The sequence below is a fragment of the Diceros bicornis genome, chromosome 32 (assembly GCF_020826845.1).
Source record: "Diceros bicornis minor isolate mBicDic1 chromosome 32, mDicBic1.mat.cur, whole genome shotgun sequence".
NCBI classification, from domain to species: domain Eukaryota; kingdom Metazoa; phylum Chordata; class Mammalia; order Perissodactyla; family Rhinocerotidae; genus Diceros; species Diceros bicornis.
Genome location: NC_080771.1, coordinates 6,589,310 through 6,610,345, shown reverse-complemented (window position 1 = coordinate 6,610,345; position 21,036 = coordinate 6,589,310). Strand labels below are relative to the sequence as shown.

At 35.4% G+C, this 21,036-nt stretch overlaps 1 protein-coding gene across 12 annotated transcripts in view; it reads right to left on the bottom strand.

Annotated features, from left to right (window-relative positions):
• Positions 1 to 798: 798 nt before the first annotated feature.
• Positions 799 to 21,036, bottom strand: part of CHD9 (chromodomain helicase DNA binding protein 9) — a 226,208-nt gene continuing 205,970 nt past the window's right edge. For 9 of the 12 annotated variants that reach the window (XM_058527805.1, XM_058527807.1, XM_058527806.1 and 6 more), the window contains 8 exons: positions 20,234 to 20,397; positions 19,572 to 19,844; positions 18,666 to 18,834; positions 13,271 to 13,410; positions 12,747 to 12,968; positions 9,689 to 9,817; positions 6,365 to 6,469; positions 799 to 4,285 (listed from right to left, as the gene is read on the bottom strand). In XM_058527805.1, coding sequence (XP_058383788.1) covers positions 3,401 to 4,285; positions 6,365 to 6,469; positions 9,689 to 9,817; positions 12,747 to 12,968; positions 13,271 to 13,410; positions 18,666 to 18,834; positions 19,572 to 19,844; positions 20,234 to 20,397 — 2,087 coding nt within the window. In that variant the 3' untranslated portion in view covers positions 799 to 3,400. The remainder of the gene's footprint in view (positions 4,286 to 6,364; positions 6,470 to 9,688; positions 9,818 to 12,746; positions 12,969 to 13,270; positions 13,411 to 18,665; positions 18,835 to 19,571; positions 19,845 to 20,233; positions 20,398 to 21,036) is intronic. The other 3 variants (XM_058527808.1, XM_058527811.1, XM_058527809.1) reach the window with 2 other exon arrangements.

Genomic DNA, 21,036 nt, shown 5'->3' with positions numbered 1-21,036 from the left:
CTGGGCTTCCTCAGCAAAAAGAGGAGGATTAGCACGGATGTTAGCTCAGGGCTCATCTTCGTCACACACAAAAATAAAATAAAAATAAAAAGAAATAGCTTATGTACTGGAGTTGCATTTATACAGAGATTAAGTTCTAAACTTATTGTATAAGGTGAACATGACTTGTAGTCAAATATCACTCTCTTCCTTCCTATCCGGAAAATACACAAAATACAGCCTACATCATTTTATACATAGTGGATCTTCTCTCAAAAACTTCCAACACAACCAATTCTTCCTCCAGGACTGGAGTAGATTACTGTTCTTCCGGGTGAGCGCTAGATGAAGTAGTTGGCTTGTGTTTACACAAGAAAAAAGGAAAAAAGTTTCTCTAAGCATGAAAGGAAAGTTCAATGTGTTCAAGTTGAGTGAGTGTATGATGCGACTGTTTTACTTTTATAATTAAAAGAAAAACAAATTTCTTTCATTTTTACAAAAAATGCTACCAACAATGGTGATGAATTAGGAAAGACTGTTAAGACCAAGGGAAAAAATAACTACTGATTTCCAAAATGGACTCCTTTAAGAGGTTAGGTATCTCTCTGAGTCTTTCTGGACTTTTTAAAGATGCAATGGGAGAAAATTTAAGAATGATATTGTGGAAATATTTATAGGCAAATTCTGTCCTTAAAAATTTTTCCAAAGTATTCTTTGCCTTTGAAGATTTGTGACTATGATTTCTTTCATGGAATAAGATAAATTATATATAAAATTCAATCAAATGAAGTGTTATCATGTACAGAGGCTGACATCATGGGTAGTCAAAGAATATGTTTAATAAAAAATAATTAAACTTCCATTTGCTCTATAGAACATCATAGAAAGTAATTTAATAAATTACAAATGACTTTTTAAGACGTTTGCTCAACTACAGAAAGCAAATTCAGACTACACAAAACACAACTGGTAAATATTGCAAATGTCCAAAAGAAAAATTGGACTAAGACTTGAATCATGAAACCTGAAACAAGGGCTATCAATACAAGGCAATAACAGCTATAATTCTTTTAGTAACTACCAACACATACTTGGATATCCTTTCAACTGCAACTTTAGTATTATGTAATTCTACTGATTTTTTTCCTTATAATCCTTAACTTTACACAACCATATTTGCATGTTTTTTTTTAAAGGTGATAGCTGGACAAATTTTCCCCAATCAATACTAAATAGAAGCGTCTTGAAACCCAAGAGAATGTTTAAAGTTCATATTAGCCTTAATGCTTTGAAAACTGCAATTGCCTTATTACATAGAAAGAGAATCACTAAGGTGTTAACCAAATTCATTTGACCATAATTAGGAAAATACTTTATCTCATAAATTTGATATAAATTAGATTTCAGCGATAAGATCCAGGGCTTTCCTCCCCTTTTTTTAAATTAGGGGAAGAAAGGAATAAAGATCATGTGGGTAGAACTAGAAGGAGGGAAGAGAAATATGGATGCTGTTGAAATACTCCACCGGCAAACCAAGTTAACTGTGTTTGAAAAACTTTGGCTATCTCACAGGTGTATTCTAGTTAAACAAAAGTGCAATACTGCAAGGGGGACATACTAAATATGTAATATATAATTTTCATTATGAAGAATTACTACCCACTTCTCTTGCATGGGCATTATAGTGACTATTGCTAAGACATTGCATAAGGGACTAGCAATTCAAAGCACTATTTTGGGAAAATACAAAAATCAATATAATCCCAATGGAACTTATATAGTTTTGTAAATACATATAACACTGTCTCTCTAATAAGGGGTTAGATATTTTACATACCGAAACATAATTTACTGGTAAAGGTCTTGGAAAATCCAATATAACTGCTTAATTCATGACAAAGCAACAGAGTTTTATCAAAACATACTGAAAGTTATTTCTTATGTGGGAGAGATGTGGGGTACTTTTTTCCCCTAAATTTATCCCCTCACAAAATTTACCACTGACTTATTCAAGTACCAGAAAAATGCTAACATTTCTCTCTCCTTAGGATGTAAATGATGTTTTATGTCCAATTCAGTTCTAATTGTTTTAAATGTTTATGAGGTGAACCTGGACCTCTACCATGTCAGAATAATAGCAGCTTTAGCAGGAGAAATTGTATCACAAATCAAATATCAGACAAATTTTACATGGCAAAGGGTTCTAAGAAATTGATCAGAAGCCTTGGGCTTCATTTTTGTGGTTTACAGGTATAACTTGTATATATTTTTTGAGCTTATTCAAAGTGCATTTTCAAAATGGGCAACTCAGTATATTACAATATAAACTGATAACACTGATTCTGGGCAACATTTAGTCTGCTTACACCTAGAAACTCAAAATGAATTTAGACTATCTGCATATTACTTTACCACTATTATCTGTTAATTTTGGAATATTTCCATGACATAAAACACAAATAGAAGTATACACAAATAAAGCAAACAAACAATTTCTTTTACATGAAGTATGCTGTGTTGAAAGTTCTTTTCAGTGGCATTTCATGAGTTTGCCTTTTCTGAACCCTGGAAACAGACATTACTCATCTGAGACAGAATTGTTTCTAACAGGAGGCCAAACTTTGAAAAGTTAAAACTAAGTATGTCTAGAGGGTGTCAAAGTCACATGACACAGAATTATTTTATGACTTAATTTTACTGATATCAGAGTTAAGCTCAGCAAAAAGCAAGTCATATTTCTTGCCAGATTAACATGATATACAGGATGTGTTTAAAAAACCCCTGAAAACAAGTATAGAATTAGAAACGAATGTAAACTTCCTAAACTAACTCAGCTGAGGTAACAGGTAGCCAGTTAAATTGGCTGATTGGGAAACTTATTTCTTCTTTAAAACACACTTGTACCTGAATTGGAAACATCAGCAGTGCATCACAACACTAGAGCATTTTCATGTAATTAAAGCAATGGATGGTGATGTAGATTCTACAGCTTTCATGACATTCATTAGCTGCCCAAATTATTGCTGAGTTTTGATCTGTAAATTATAGGTGTCAAGGAGGCTGTAAAACTATATTCAAATTAAATCAGTAATATGCATAAAGTATTCTGTGTTCACTGCAAATATATTAAATATACAACTCTTATTGAGCATAATTTTCATAAAATTAACCCCCAACAAAATTATAATGCCTTTTGTTGTAATTTTACACCTTTATGTATTTGATAGTACATACGAGTTCAGAAACTTATGAATCTTAAGAAATATTACATGCAAAACGTCTCTGAAAGCAGTTTGCACTTCTAAACAAGTAACTGAAATGTTCGGTAAGTTATTGATGCACTCAACACTGGGGTATTTACAATTAATAATTAAAGAAAAAGAATCCAAAATCAGTTCATAATTTAAGTGTAGTCTGAGAATCAGTCTTCATTACTAGAATCTGAATCCTCGGATGATGACGATGTACTATCAGATCCAGAGGAAGCATCGGCTTTCTCTGAACCCTCATCTGTGCTGTTTTCATTGAGAGGACTTGGTTCAGTTCCTCCTTTGTCTTCCTGATCTCTAACTCTGGAATCTTCTTCCTTTACTTCTACAGACTTAGATGAGCCTAAGTCACTGTTTTTGTTTTTCTGTACATCAAAAGTATTGGACTGGGACAAAGTTGGAATAGGAAGATTAAGGCCTGGAGTGAGAAGCATCCCTGGATAAAGTATATTAGATAGTAATAGTGGGTTAAGAGCTAACGGGTTGGCAGCTGCAGCTGTATTTAATGCAGCAGTTGAGGAGGTTGAAGGAGAACTTGACACAGAGTTTTCTCCACCATTCTCTGAATTTTGGCTCTCTGTCCTTTCTTTTTTTCCTTCTAGCTCCTTAGAGTCATTTCCCTTTTTTTCTTCTGTTCCAGATTCTGTAGGCTTTGTCAGGTGTCCTCCCATGCCCAACAGATTTGGTAATCCAGTCATTCCTGACAGCAGCATGGGGAACATGGCGGCCACGTTTTTAGCTTCTCCTCCAGAAGAAAGGCCAGCAGGCATTCCCACCAGCCCTGCGGTTACTTGCAGTGACTGCAAGTTTTGTAGGTTTTGTTGTAAGGCCTGAAGAGTTGTGAGATCCACACCTGGAAGTAGTCCGTTGGCTAACAAAGGACTGCCTGAAACACTGGTGGCGGTGGCCGTTGCAGCTGCTGCTGCTGCTGTGGCCTTCGCAATTCCACTTTTAGGCCGTCTCCCTCGCCTGCTTACTTCCTCTCTTACAACAGGACCAGTGAGAATACGTTCATACATACTTTCTGGAAGAAATCCCTGAAAAAAATTCATTAATAATATTTAAAATAAAATCAATAGCTATTGGCTTGTGATACAAGTAACCTATTAAAAATAGGTAATTATTCATAAACTTATTCCATATTGATATAATATAATCAATTATGAAAGAGATGACCTAAGTTCACATCATTTTAAGTAGCAGCTTGAAACAGCTCTTCCACTTTTCCTTTTACCATAGGATACGAGAGCAGAAAAAGGCCCCTAGCCTTCTTCCATGTTGTGAGGCATAAGTTTGTAGAGAGTTCTAGAAAACAGAAGGTCCAAAGAAATTTTTTCATGAGCTTACTTCCATACCCTTAAATGTTTCACATCACCAACTGCTCTAGAAGACTAAAGAAGGGTCCCTCTTCTAATCTGGAAGACCAATAAGGAAAGGACAGAGGAAGTAAGTAAAAGGTTAAGATTAAAATGAGATGCTTCGTATGAATCTTTTGACTATCACTTTGGGAATAAGAGAAAGAGAGCCAAGCTGAAAAAGATACTCAACAGGGGGAAACATCCCTTGGCTCAGAACAGCAGTAGCACCTGCAGACTGGGAAGCATCAAGTCCAGGACAACAGAGAACAATCTACGCTACTTTCTTGTAATTCTTCCATAATTTTCTGGGGCTCAAAACTCCTAGAAGTTTTAGGAGTTTAGAACCTCTAGACCAGAATTGTCCAACAGAAATATAATGTAAGCCACCTATGTAATTTTAAATTTTCTAGTAGCCACATTAAAAAATGTAAAATAGAAATAGGTGACATTAGGGCCGGCCCCATGGCATAGCAGTTAAGTGCTCGTGCTCTGCTGCGGGCAGAGCCCGGGTTTGGATCCTGGGCTCGCACTGAGGCACCGCTTGTCAGGCCATGCTGTGGTGGCGTCCCATATAAAAAGTGGAGGAAGATAGGCACAGATGTTAGCCCAGGGCCAGTCTTCCTCAGCAAAAAGAGGAGGATTGGCATGGATGTTAGCTCAGGGCTGATCTTCCTCACAAAAGATGAAAAAAAGAAATAGGTGACATTAACTTTAGTAACACAGTCTATTTAACATAACATAAACAAAATATTATCATTTCAATATGTAATCTATGAAAATTAAGATATCTTATATTCTTTTTGCAAACTAAGTCTTCAAAATCCAAAACCAAAGCGTAACTTTTACACTTACAACATCTTAATTCAGACTAGCCACATTTCAAGTGCTCAATAGCCACATGTGGCTAGTGGCTACTGTCTGTGACAGTGCAGCTCTAGACAGTTGTTTAAAAGCCTCTCATGGGACTATTTTTTAATTTTGTTTTGAATTGATCAATCTATTTGTTCTCTTTACAAAAGCATTAGAGTTCACACTGCAGAAAACATGACAACAAAAAAAGACAAACAAAAACATCATCCACATTCGCCATTCCTAGATAACTGCTGCTAGCATTTCAGAATGTGTGCTTCCATGTTTCCCTTGTGCATGTACATAGACTCTACAATTCTCCCCACCTCCCTCTCTAGAAGCAGAGATGGAATCATATTGCACACAGTTTTTATAGTCCGCCTTCTTCATTTGGACACCTGTAGAAATACCTATTATTTATTTAGCATTTAGCATATGGTTAGGCTTCACTATTCCAAGAGCTTAACTACTACCATATTGTGAACCTTTTCTCCCTTGTTATTAGATGTTCTTCTAAGATATAATTTTTAAAACAGTTGCATAGTTTTCCAGTATATAGATGGACCATTAGTATATTCCTAATTTTTTACTACTATACTACAGTGAATATCCTTATATATTTCTTTCCCCACATCTTTGATTATTCTTTGTGGCATTGGTCAAATAGTACCTTAGAGGTTATGATAATAACAGATCAGTATATACTGATTCTGCATTCTAACTCAACAAGCATCTGAGAAATTTGTAACATGTTCTGCAAAATAAAAACTGTGAACTAAAAACACTGTCACATGTGCATGAAATATTTTGTTAATTCTTAAAATTTAATCTAAGATATAATTAAATAAAATTTAATCTAAGATAAATCTAATTTTTAAAATGATGTGTTAGTATTTATAAAATACTCACAGATTGCTTAACAACATCTCCCCATTCAGGAGCTACTCCATATTCTGAATTTTCTTTCAGGAATCTACATAAATCTTTCAAAGGGGGAGCAAATGCACCTCCAACCTGTAAATGAAAAAGAGATTGTTAAGACACCTAAAAACACAATTATGGAGAAATTTCTTGCTTTTACTCTGTACTGTACAGAGTTTATTTCTTTAAAACACATGTATTCTTTCAACCACCTTTGATAATATTTATTTTAATAAAAAGGGCTACCACAACACATTAGGGCTATTACTATACTCTATAAACATGTAGTAATGTAAATTTTAAATCTTTTAAGTAGAGTAACTGAAACAGCAAAAGGAATACCATTTACTGTGCACTTACTATGCTGGACAGGCAGTATAGCCTAGTTAAGAGTATACCCTTTGGAGTCACACTTATCAGCTATGTGAACTTGGGCAAATCAGCAAATCTCTTTGAGCCTCAGTTTTCTGAACTATAAAATGGGGATAAGAATAATACTCCCCTCACAGGGTTTTATGAAGATAAAATGAGACAATTCAAGTGTCTAAGCATAGGGTCTGGCACATAATAAACATAAGTTATTCTTATTATTATTATACGCCAAGTATTGTGCTAAGGACTTTAAGTATATAATTTATTTTAGTTTTCACTACATCTTTTTGAGAGAGTATAATTTCTGTTTTTCAAATGAAGGAACTAAGCCTCAGAGAAGTTATATAAATTGCCTAAAGCTAGTTAGTAAGTCTTAGGTCTCAGTCTCAAAAACTCATGCTCTTATCCATTATGTAAATTGACACCCTAAAAGTATAAAAATATACATATCCTTTGTATGTGAAGTGATATAACCAACTAATCATAAGTAAATGTGAAAAAATAAACAAAAAAGCCTACATATAATAATTAGGATAAAATTGAAATAAAATAATATTTTGAAATTTAAATGATTTAAATTTAAATGATTTGGACCTAGGAATGTAATGTTCCTTTCGAATCTAAAGATATTTCTTGAGTAATTCCTTCTTCCACATCTCTTTGAATGAATACATATCATATTTTGATAGGATATAGACAGGGTTTAATATGGCCAGTTTATAATAACCTACAAATATTCCTATCTCGTATTTCCTAGAGTCTTTACTTAGTCTCTGTAGTTTCTGTTGCCTTCTCCTTTTTATTTTCTCCTTCATTAAGCTCCAATTTAAACGGAAGACCCTATGGGTGGTTTATGGGGATTCAGCAGGTAGATTTTTTTCCTTAGTAATTCATGAATCCTTAAGCCTGTAGTCTAGAGACTCAGGACAATAAAGAACTTTACAAAATAAGGGAAATGAATAGGCCCCTTATCAGGGTACAACAATTAAAAATAAAATTTGGAGTAGTGTTTAGGGGCTGGCCCCATGGCATAGTGGTTAAGTGCGCACGCTCTGCTGCTGGCGGCCTGGGATTCGTAGGTTTGGATCCTGGCGCGCATTGACACACTGCTTGTCAGGCCATGCTGTGGCGGCGTCCCACATAAAGTAGAGGAAGATGGGCACGGATGTTAGCTCAGGGCCAGTCTTCCTCAGCAAAAAGAGGAGGATTGGCATGGATGTTAGCTCAGGACTGATCTTCCTCAGACCCGCCCCCCCCCAATTGGAATATTTAATATTAAATTTAAGTTAAAATACAAAATTATTCCATTTCTTTAAAACTGGCTAGGACAAATTTATTCATATCTAGTAATGCTCATTTTTATTATAAGATGAAGTGCAAAGATTTGTAACAATCTATGCAAACATAAAATTAAGTAAAATGCTACTAACATGTTGCCACATTCTTTCTCTAATACATCTATGACATCACTATAAGTACTAAGAAAAGCTGAATAAGCTATCTCTACAACATAGGGAAAAAAATTAGTATTAATTTAATTTAATTTATTTATTTTTAATTTTTATTTATTTATTTTTTCCCCAAAGCTCCAGTAGACAGCTGTATGCCACAGTTGCACATCCCTCCAGTTGCTGTACGTGGGACGCGGCCTCAGCATGGCCGGAGAAGTGGTGCGTCGGTGCGCGCCCGGATCCGAACCCGGGCCGCCAGCAGCGGAGCACGCGCACTCAACCGCTAAGCCACGGGGCGGGCCCAGTATTAATTTTAATGAGTTGGTGCAGACAACATTTAAAACAATTGTTATTTTAAAAATAGCTTTCTTCAATTCCAATATTTCTTCTGAGAAATTCAAATTATTTTATGTATTTTTATACTAGCAGTGAGGTTATTTAACAGAGAGCAAAAGAGAACTAGGGAATTAATATGACCTATGTAAGGTAATTTAATTTGTGAGTAAAGGAACTTGAGAAATTTGCTGTTCTTACTCTGAGGCCATTTTTTTTCTTTCTTATTTATTCATTGCTTGCTCATCAGAATAAAAAACAAACAAAAATATCAAAGCTATAAACTTACAAAAGGGGGCCACAAGTGTTCTATCGTTTACTTTGTGAGGTAAGAGAGACATATACCAATCCAAACATAAAACAGAAACAATCTGGGGAAACAAATGTCGAGCCACATTTGGTTCAGAAATAGACTTGGGAAAACCTGACTCTTACCATTCATCAATCAATAAAGCAAGAAGATAAGCACAGGGGTACCAATGGTCTATAAGATGCCTTTGTTTAAGACATTTTATTTCCTTCTATCAGAAAATTATGTAATATGCTGATTTTGATAGAACAAGACACTTTACGGCCACCTGATAGAAAATTACGGTGATAAATATATAAATCTATGATGGCTATGATGAGAATGGTGTCCCCTTTCATCAGGGTTTCTCAACCTCTGCACTATAGACATTTTGGATTGGTGTCATGGGGAGTTGTCCTATGTACTGTAGGAAGTTTAGCAGGATCCCTAACCGCTACCCACTAGATGCCAATAGCATCCTTCCCCCGCCTACCACCTCTCCAACACCCACCTCCCTACTCCTGAATTGTGGCTACCCAAAATGTCTCCAGACATTGCCGAATATCCCCTGGAGGACAGAACTGCCTCCTGTTGAGAACCACTGCCTTACATGTAGTGCCCTTGTGTAGTGCCATTGCTTAGGCACAGATATGTAAAGTGACTTGGTTATTTTATTCAACAGTTTAGCCGAAGATATGGGATTTGAAATTAGACTGTGTAAAATTATAGTCCCTGTCTTTTCCCATAAATCTGCTAGGTTTAACCCATTTCCAGGTCAGTTAGAAAATACTGCATAATAAAATAGTGTTCTTGAAATATCTTAAACACTGAATCAATATAAAAGATTAACAACAAATATATAAATACCTTTCTGGCATTTCTTCTGTTAATCAGCTGAACACGTTCTTCTCCAGTGAGACTATTAACATCTAGTTTATTGGGGTTTCTGCAACGATGCCTTTTTTGTTTGGGCCTCCCCTCATGGAGCTGCATTCTCTGAAATATATACACAAAGAAATAGCTTTAAAATCTTTACCTATGCAAATAGTACAAATGAGCTGAGTCAAGTAATTTAATCCTATAATATTGAAGATTATTAGATATAATATCTTATATATCTTCAATATATAATATATAGAATTTAAACAATTATTCAAGGCTATCATAATGAGCAAAATTATCATTCCGTATGAAAGCACGCTCCCAAAATGAGGAGGACATTGTGAGTTCTTTCCTTAAATGCCCTCAAAGACCACTGTATCCCTAGAGTGTCACTTGAGGAGTTACCAGTAATGCTGGAGCAGTTTCCTTTAAATTGTATGGTTCTTTACTTTTTCTCCCGATAAACTTCATCAGATTTTCTCTGTGCTCTTACATGATTTCTATCTGTGCTAGCTGTGCCAGTGGCTTTCATTTCTCTTCATCTCACTGATGGACTTTCTTATCTCTTCTCACGTAATCCTCACTATACTCAAAGATCTTATTCTTATTTTACAAATGAGAATCAAGGCTCAGAGAGGTTATCTTCCTCAAGGTCATGCAGCTAGCAAGTGGCAACATCTGGCAATAAAAACTCTTTCCATCAAACCATGCTGCTTTCCTCTACAAGTGTTAACAAAGCAGGGCTTGATGTTTGTAGCTATTCCAACCGATCAGAACATTACAAGAGACTGATGCTCAAACTCTTCAGCATGGCATACCAGTCCCACCACAGCCTAGACCTAATTCACCTTTTCTATCCAGTTACTATTACCCCACTCATTCCCTCATATACACTGGAATATCAGACTAGTCACTGTTTTATGAAATGTCTTAAAGTCCTATCCTCTTTTAACTCTCTTCATAACTGTTCTATTCCTAAACATCCTAAATGCCTAAAATACTCTCCCCTTGTGTTAACCTGGTCAAATGCCTCCTTATTCTTTCATCATCCACTAGTCATATGTCAGCACTGTTTTCTTTCTGTCTTTCCCCAGATACTTTACTCTGCCCAGGTAGACTAATTATTTTTTATCTGTTTTCATGGCATTTTATACATATCCCTGTTATAGTATATATACCATGTTACATTATTTGGTTATAGAAATACCACAACAGAGCGTGAGATCCAAGAAATGATTAATGTAAAGCATCCTTGGGAAATCAAACTAATTATTATTTCATAATTCTTCACTGCAACAAATGCTTTTAAAAATGTTTTAAAATCTTAATAAAGTTATATAAAACATGATAAAAGGTTTATTTGCAGTGAAAACGATGAATGGCTATAAGTAAAAAAAAAAAATTAATAAAGATTCCTTTGCAGTAATAAGAGCAAGGTAAGAGAATTCTTCAGAGACTACAGTGTAAGGGCCACAAAGGCAAGAACTTTATACTGTTCACTGTTTATCCTCAATCCCTCAAAATAGTAACTAGCACACAGTAGTTAAATAAAAATTTATTGACTGAATAAACGAATGTTATTTTCTAACACGTTAAGAAGTTACAGGGTTAAACTAACGATTTTCATTCTTTTTAAGAAGTGCAATATTCATTCTATGATTGCCCACCATATTTATTCTATTTAATCAAAAGGAATTAAATAAAAATTTATTTGAGAATTTATGGCACCCTTTGAGAAAACTAAGGATATGAAAGGCATTCAAGAGCCAAGATTTAGGCTCTCTGTTTTAGACTACCAGGTTATCTCCTGGTGACAATAATAGGAATGTAAAATACTGGACTGAACATATATTACAGCTACAAATATATAAAAATATATATTACAGATACAGTCCCATTCTACAGAGTAGACCTTTTGTGGTTCCTTTTCATGAAAAAATAACAAGGTAATTAATTTTTTTCTGTTAATAAAGTAACATTCACTTTACCTTTATATAGCACTTTTTAGTCTTCAAAAGATTTTAATTTTTTAATCACTGACTCAATAAATATTTACAGGGAGATAGATACTAGTCTATGTATCAGGAATTATGTGCTAAGTGCTGGGGATACAAAGGTGAATAGGCTATAGTCCTTAAGAAGCTCACAGAGTAGTAGGCAGCTTCATTTAATTATCCATTTAATCTTCATAACTGAGGCAGAAAGAACAGGTCTGCTAACTTCACTGTATAGAGGACATGCCTTTACTCTTTTACCTTATAAAGTATACAGAAATGTCAAGGGAGACTGACACAAAATTTGGTACATCAGCATCTGATAGTAAAGAATTGCAAAATGTAATAACAGATTTCTATGAGCAAGAAAGCCATATGCCCATAAGACAGTGATTAGAAAATATTTCAGAGGATAAGGAAAATGCAAATGAAATATAGTAATTCTCATCTTTGATTAATGTAAACTCACTGTGCATCTGGAGAGACAGAAGCTGTATTCTCATAAGCTGAAGGAAGCTTAAGAGTAGTAGTTTGGACACTGCATTTAAGACATTAGCTGTGTGGCCTTTGACTATTTACTTAAAATTTCAGTGTTTCAATTTCTTTATCTATAAAATAGTTATAACAATTCCATTCTGATGAAGTTGTGTTAAATGAGATAATGCATGTTAGGTATTAGGTATAATGCCAGGCACACACTAAGTCTCAATAAACGTTTATTATGCTCATTATTATTATTTTAAAATAAATTCCTTTAGAGAAATAATTGGAAGTTTTATATCTTTACAACCCTTCATCGGGTCTAACATAGTACTCTGTATATCGGAGATGATTTTTATTATTAAACACATGTTGAATGCAGAATGGAAAAATGGAAAATGACACTGTATTGTATCATGGAAAAGATGGTAATTTTTTTTCTGTTAATTTTCCTAAATCTTGGGCAGAACACATATTTAACATAAGTGGGTGAAAACTTATGTTTCATCATTATAGGTTTGATGAATTATAGAAATAAAATATACCAAGATTTGTAAGGTATCACCTACAGGAATAAAAGCTCCTAAATCTTCCACATAACCTGGGTGCTCCTTAAGCCATTTTTCCAAATCCTTTCTCTTCGGTGCATCGTCGCCTGCAAGTCTTGTCCCATCTTTAAGATTAATAACTGGAACCGGACTTTCTGTATCAGGAATTCCTTGAGGTTGAGTATAGGATAGTGCTGGATTTATCCCTGCAGAAATCTGTGAGGTGGTTAAGCCTAAAGTAACCTGTAGAAAAACACCAAATGAACTTTTATTTCCATCCTTTATTTATTGTTCTAATTTTGGTCCAATAAAGGAATTCTTTTTGAGGAGGAAAAAAAAAGTTGTTTAAAATTCTGCTAAATCTTTCAGATTTACAATGTTCATGAATCTTGGCCAGTCCTGGATTCTACTGAGATACAATCTAAAACTATATTATACTTCTAATTTCCTAATTATTATTATTCTACAAAATAGCAATATGTATATTTACTAGGATTGAATTTTGGACTCAAGGATCAGTAGTGTTTAAGTATTGTTTTACTTACATGATTAGGTGGTTTATTTCTGTTAAAAAAGAGGATGTCAACACCTTCTACATTCTTCCTCCTTCCCCGCCTTTTTTTGACTATAGGCTGGTTGTCTAATATAACTCCATTGGCACCAAGGGTTGATTGAATGGAAGTACCTAATCAAATTAAAAATGCAAAACAGTGATAAAAATCTAGTTCTTAAATTAAAAGCAATCACTTTTCTAAATAGACGGAAGTCTTAGTTCTTATTTTACAAACCCTAAATCAAGCAATTCTTGGACTAAAAACAATACTCCCATTTTCCATTGAAAAACTTGGAGAATTCTAATCTAGGGCCACTTCAACTTTTGACTTGTCTCCTCAATTTTTTTCCCGACACACACACATCTTCTCTTCCTTCCCCTCTCACAGGAAGAAGCATGCCTTCCTCATGTACAAGACAAACCTTCCCCCTTTCTTTGGATCCATTTATTCCTACTTTTTCTAAAAGCTTGTTTTATCAATTATCTTTGCTTTCTTGTGCCAAAATATCTTTTTTTTTTTTTTTTGTGAGGAAGATTAGCTCTGAGCTAACATCTGTTGACAATCCTCCTCTTTTCGCTGAGGAAGACTGGCCCTGGGCTAACATCCACCCTCATCTTCCTCTATTTTATACTGGACGCTGCCACAGCATGGCTTGACAAGCGGTGCATTGGTGCGCACCCGAGATCTGAACCTGCGAACCCCAGGCCGCCGAAGCAGAGCACGTGCACTTAACCGCGGCGCCACCGGGCTGGCCTCCAAAATATCTTATTGTACATTAGAGTCTTCTCCTCAACTTAAAAACATGACCCAACTCAAACAAACAAAAAATAAACTTCTTTCAGCCTTTTTATAACTTTCAAAACTTTTGAAAGGTTGGTCTCTATTGTGCTCCTCTTTTTCATGACCTCAATTTCCTCAATTTCCCAACTCAATTCTCAATTTCAATTAAGGTATTTTCTTTATGATCATCACTAACTTTTTAGTTGCCAAATTAAACTGATCTTTCTCATTCCTCACTTCAGTAGGCACTCAATAAAAATGTTTGTAAGAGGTATGAATGAAACAGTTCCATGAATTCAGCCATTTTTTCCCAATAGCTATGTACAAGGTACTATGATGGTTCAAAGATGAGTAAGACACAGTTCTTGTCCTCAAAGAGTACATAATGTAAAACTCTTTCATTAAAAGAAAATATTATTGAGGATGAGATGTTTGTTTAAAATAGTTCACAGCTTGTAGTGGAGAAATGCATTTTCAAACATTCAAGGAAAACTGAGCAAGTCCTGTGTATCCCTGAATAAGGAGTTGCCCTTTGGCTACCTGTAACCTTATGGAGGTCACTTACCTTTGTCACATCTCAGTTTCAAAGAGATATATTAATTCATATGGTAAGGAATAACTAATTACAATGGTTAAAAATCATTTTTGCATATGAAAGCACCATAGGAATGTGACAAACATTATCAAAAAAAAGAAAAGCTTTCATTAATCACATAGTGAATTTCATTATAATCAGATTAACAAAAATTATGAATATGATTTGAAAATCCTTTCAACTATACAGTACATTTTAACTGTAACTAAAAGAAAATAACTTTCCTAAAGTATCACTTTTAAAACACCATTTGGGGCCGGCCCCATGGCTTAGCAGTTAAGTGCACGCGCTCCGCTACTGGCGGCCCAGGTTCGGATCCCGGGTGCGCACTGATGCACCACTTGTCCGCCCATGCTGAGGCCGCATCCCACATACAGAAACTAGAAGGATGTGCAACTATGACATACAACTATCTACTGGGGCTTTGGAGGAAAAAAAAGGGAAAAAAAGGAGGAGGATTGGCAATAGATGTTAGCTCAGAGCCAGTCTTCCTCAGCAAAAAGAGGAGGATTAGCATGGATGTTAGCTCAGGGCTGATCTTCCTCACACACACACACACAAAATACCGTTCTATTTGATAAGAACTTCTTATGGCTTCCTATTCTAACATGAATGAAATGCTTTACATTACCCCCATTTCTGCATGACCACCAACTCCCAATCCCTGACTCAGCTCAGTTTTTTACGTTGTCCATAATCTAGAATCACCTTTCCTAAGCAGGCTCTGATCTTATACAAACATCTCTACAGTAAGAATTTACAGACTAGTTAGGTCTGTCTCAACCCAAAACCATACAATTTTCCTGACATCAAGTCTCTGGATCATGCTATTCCTTGCCCTTCTTCCACCTCTCCTATCAATGTCATGTTCCAGAAAGACCATTATCTAATCTTCTTATAAATTCTGTTCAATTTTGCCTCTTCCACAGGACTTTGCCTAAGTTTCTAGACAGCAGTGACTTCCCTCTGTTCCAATATTTATTAACTATAATGCTCTGGTTAGCAAAACATATTACCTTGTTTTTTAATGTACTGTCTAACATTTTAACATGTAGGTCTAGTCTATTAAGCAACTGGAAGGCAGGGAGAGTGTCTTACGTTTCTTTTACTTTCCCTTTACTGCTATCCCAGTGCTATAATAAAAAAGAAAAGTACGTAATATAATTATTTATGGAAAAACATTTGTATACACACCAAAGTGTACATTTACAAACATATCCTATTTGGCCACTTATATTCTACCTTGACTTCTTTTTTTAAAAATGAGGTCTTTGACTTATTTCTGAGTAATTTTTATAAACAATATTGATTTATTTTAAGCTAGAATCCAAAATGGAAAATTTAACCTATTCTATTCTATAAAGTCTGTGTTGTCTTTACCTTAGATGTAATTATAACAATATTAAAAATTGTTTCTACTGAATGCCTGCTAGGTGCCATACACTAGACTACATGTTTTTTGTTTTATTTTTTGAGGAGGATCAGCCCTGAGCTAACATCCGTTGTCAATCCTCCTCTTTTCGCTGGGGAAGATTGGCCCTGGGCTAACATCTGCACTCATCTTTCTCTACTTTACGTAGGATGCCGCCACAGCATGGCTTGACAAGCAGTGTGTCAGTCCATGCCCGGGATCCGAACCTGCAAACCCCGGGCTGCCGAAGCGGAGAGCACGAACTTAACTGCTATGCCACCGGGCCGGCCCTGGACTATGTTTTATAACTGTTTTCTTAAATCATCAAAAACAAAATGAAACAAAACCACAGAGGTATTATTAAGCCCATTTTACAATGAGATCAGAAACATTAAGTCATGGGCCAATGTCACAACAGCTGGCAAATGTCAGCCTTCAACCTCAGGCTGTTTGGCTCTACCATCATTTGTTCACTATTCCAGGTAGTTTCTGGAATGGGCTCTTTAGTTTTGTCCTCTTGTTACAATTTATGCCATTTTACTATTCTTCATCAATTAAATTACATTATATTCTCTATCTTTAAGCTATCAGATAAAATTCAGGGGGTACCCATATAAACATAAAAAGGGCCTAGGCCTTGGAATATTAAGAATTATAGTACTAGCACGTGCTTGGCATCTAATTCTAAAACCTGTGAGTACCAAATTTTAACATCTGTTTAGCATCTAATTATGTGCCAAGCTCCGTATTAGTCACTTTACATATATTATTTAATCCACCTAACATGCTACCTCTCCCCTCTCCCCAACCTCTCATTTCACAAACAAGAAAAGTAAGGCTCAAAAATGTTAACAGATTTCCTAAGAGTCATATAGGAAGACAGATCTAGATTTCACATTTGCAATTATTAAGATGGATGAGATAGAATGCTTAGATAATAACTCCATCTAGCTTCAATGTTTGAGACTTAATAGTTTATACAGCTCTTATTAGTGTTACAATTACTATTGCTACTATTAAAAACAGTATTATTTACCAAAGAATTGCTTAGAGGTGAAGGCTGTACTATCCTCAGCTGCAAGAGCTGTTCAGATAGAAGTATCAATCCCATTTTATAGTGGAGTTACCAGGGTATGAGCAGTGGTATTATTAAACCTCACTCAGCCTGGGCAAAAAAGCCCACAGCTTATCTTCCCCATCTGTTTGCCTTCTCTCATGACAAAAAGAGCCCCTTAATAACAACACCGTCATTGTAAAGCACAATTTAGGGGATTTATACTTCAGTAATAGTAACAGAAGTATGGCTGATTCCTATTTTAACTGCAATTCATACACGTCCGAAAGTCCAGTAATTGGAGAATTACAATGAATGGTTAATGAATCCATAAGAGGCCAAAGGGATGCTAATGACTTTCATTAATTTATAATTTATAATTAAAAAGTGGAAATATCAGCAATTAAAAATAGTAATCAACTTAACACTTAAAATAAAGCATTATTTCCCCAAACTGTAGAAATTCCACAAACTGTGCACATGTACACATGTGCACAATAGGAGTTTTGAAATGTTTCCAAGTATTGCATGGCAAACCAGATTTAGTAGAATATTGAAACAGAGTCCTTAGCCTTATGCAAATGGAAGGTATAAAGGAAATTCAATTATTCATCTGCTATATTTGAAAATTTGCATTTTTAAAGATTAGTATGTGTGGTCCACAAATTGAGCCTCTGTTGGTCTTCAGTAAAATTCTCAATTCTTGACACCATATTTAAGAGGAACACAGACAAATTAAAGTACAGCTAAACCAAGATAAACAAAACAAAGCATATAACACATGGCACCAACTCGGTATTTAATAAATACTTGTTGATTCAAATTGCCAAAAGGTTAGAAGAAATACAGATAGTCTCAAGGGGAGATATGATCATTGCTTTCAAGATGTTAAGCTAATCATGTAGACAGGAATAGGTTAATTCTGTGACGACTTTAAAGATAGAACTTCCATCAGTGAGAAGAACCAATCGCACGGAAAATTTGCTTCCAAACAAGAAGGAATTTTGTGATAATTAGAGCTACTGAATAATAAAAAGGGTTGTTTAAGGTAGTAACAATCTTGTTCCTGCAAGTGTTCCATGCGAATGAAGGAGTATCTTCCCAGGATTAGTCATAAACAATTCCTATATCCTGTAGATGCCTGGACTGTACTATCTCTAAAGTCTTCCTAAAACGTCTCATTTTAACCCCCTCTACCAATCACCATTAATTTGTGATTTAGGTGTTTGTCTTTAAATTCACAATTTGCTTTCATGTTGAAATGCTGTTTCAACTTCTGTCTGTATAAAGCTACTTGACAAAATGGTATTTCTACCCAAATATTCAAGCCCTCCGAATTAAATTATCCTCTACGCTTTAAAATGTCATATTAAAAGTTGAATAAATATTTGTTTATATTGAAAATTATACGGATTACTTTACAGACTTAAGAGAAGTCCCAACATTAAAGGACAAATGAATTTTTATTTATTTACAAGAGTAAATAAAAGAGGATTTGGAATTGACAGGGGATATTTCATGGTAAGGCAATTATTAGCATATTTACCTGATACTGGCATAGATTTTGGAAAATTGGCGAGGCTGGTCTCTGATGCACTCTGAAGCTCCCGAAGTCGAGTGAGGTACTGCTGCTGCCCCAGGGCACCATCTTCACTGTCGAATGGTCTTTTCTGAGCAGGTCCTTGCTTCTGAAATGTCAACTTCAAACCACCTTCCTGTTCAACAAACACCATTATTAAGAAAGAAACAATTAAAAAAATCTCATTGCAGGATACCAAGAGAAATTTTTTACTTAGAAAAAGTGAAGTAAAAACCCTGAAACATCAATCAAGTTCTCTTTTTGTTCATAAATCAACTGAAGAAAACATTTAATCAACTTCTATAATGAATATTAAAATTTGTATCTTAAATGAAAAAGAATCCAGGTACTATACAATTTTCTGAACAAAACAAAGTTTTTTATGTGATTAGTACATTGTAACACTTTCAGCTTTGGACATAATGTCTCTGCAAACATTATTCATGTGACATAAAATTTTAGAGGATATTACCCATGTTATAGATACCGAATGATCAATTTAGCTTCAAAAATCATACTGAAAAATGAAATGTTACTGATGACAGGGTATGTTAAACCTTTACAACAGAAAGTGCACTGACATACCATTTAAATATTACATAAAAGAACCAAAACAATGAGACTGTTTTATGAAAGCATCTTGATCAGCAGAAGGACTATTTTCAGAAGTATAGGTAGAGAAACATATTTAATGATGATCCCTCTAGTGGAATATTCAAGTTTAATAACCTGGATATCAAAAAGAAAACAATCCAAATACCAGAAAACAAGTATGTGAAGGAAGTAAGAGTAAGAGCAGGCAGCCATTTGCAGGAAAAGCATGCTGCACACCGCAATCGCAATCAGGTCCTAGGGCAATAAAAATAAACATACGTCTTTGATTTTCACTGTAAACTCCTTTTCTCGTACATGCTTCTTCACCTTTGACATCTGTGTTGACTGATCATGTCCTTCTTTAACACCGGCACCTGGAGGAGTGGGCACACTGGGCTCGCTGTGTTCTGTAGCTGCGCCAGGGCTGTCCAGCAGTTTTGTGGTATAGAAAGAAGCCACTGTGTTGGCATCATAACTTCTTCTAGCTGAAGGCCACTTCCCTTTCAGAACTGTTTGACAAATACTGTCCAACCGGTTAATCATCACACGATCCTGGAAAAGCATGCAACATCAAAGTGTAATTTTATTAATTAGGCCAGACCTTTGGAGATCAAATGGCTCAGAGCCCTGATGGATTTAACCCCGGTACAACATATGTGTATTTGGTATGCGTACATATTCTCACACACATATTACAATTCTGTAAGAAGTTATTCAAGTACAAATTCCCATTGGTGAAATTCAAAAGTATTCTAAAGATATTTTTCCATTCTTTTGTTTTTATAATTACAAAAGTAATACAGGTTCCTTGTAGAAAATTCAAACAACTCAGAAGTATATAAAAGAGTAGAGAGTTCTCCATTCCTCCATTTCCCAACCTCACTCCTAAAGGTAAGTACTCTTGTACTAGTCTAATTTCCAGCAAGAAATTATTCATTTACCTTTGGCCAGTATGAAGCTGCCAACATGTATCCACCTTGTAAGATATAAGCAGACTCTGGCGTCCCGTTGTTTATCTGGAAACTATCCTGGGTCTCATCCTGGGTAGTGCTCAGTGATGCAACGCTTTCTTCATCATAGGCTTTCATGTGAGGGGTACCTTCACCTAAGAAAAATTATAACTGTTAAAAAAGACTGCATAAAACAATTTTACATATACTTTGCAAATCTCATACGGTTATTCAGATATATATATATATTTTGTGTGTGTGTGTGAGGAAGATTAGCCCTTAGCTAACATCCGATGCCAATCCTCCTCCTCTTTTTTGCTGAGGAAGACTGGCCCTGGGCTAACATCTGTGCCCATCTTCCTCTACTTTATATGGGACGCTGCCACAGCATTGCTCGACAAGCAGCGCATGGGTGCACGCCCGGGATCCGAACCCAGGCCGCCAGCAGCGGAGCGTGCACACTTAACCGCTATGCCACAGGGTCGGCCTCTATTCAGATATATTTGAAAATGCAAAAGTTAGAAGGAAAAAAATGGTAAAAAAGGAAAAAATTCACTTGCAATACAATAAAGTACTCATTATTTTTAAAATTAGCATAAAAGCAAAATAAATAGCATTAAGGAGTTTGAGGACAAAGAGTTAACAAAACATCCCTTTCTGCATGAAAATCTGACCCTCAGTTAACTCTCTGGGGTCTGTTTACCTGGAAATAGATAAACTGATTAAGACTGCACCTGGACTGGGAGGACCATAAATACCTGATGGGGATACTATAATTCTCTAAGGAGGGGACT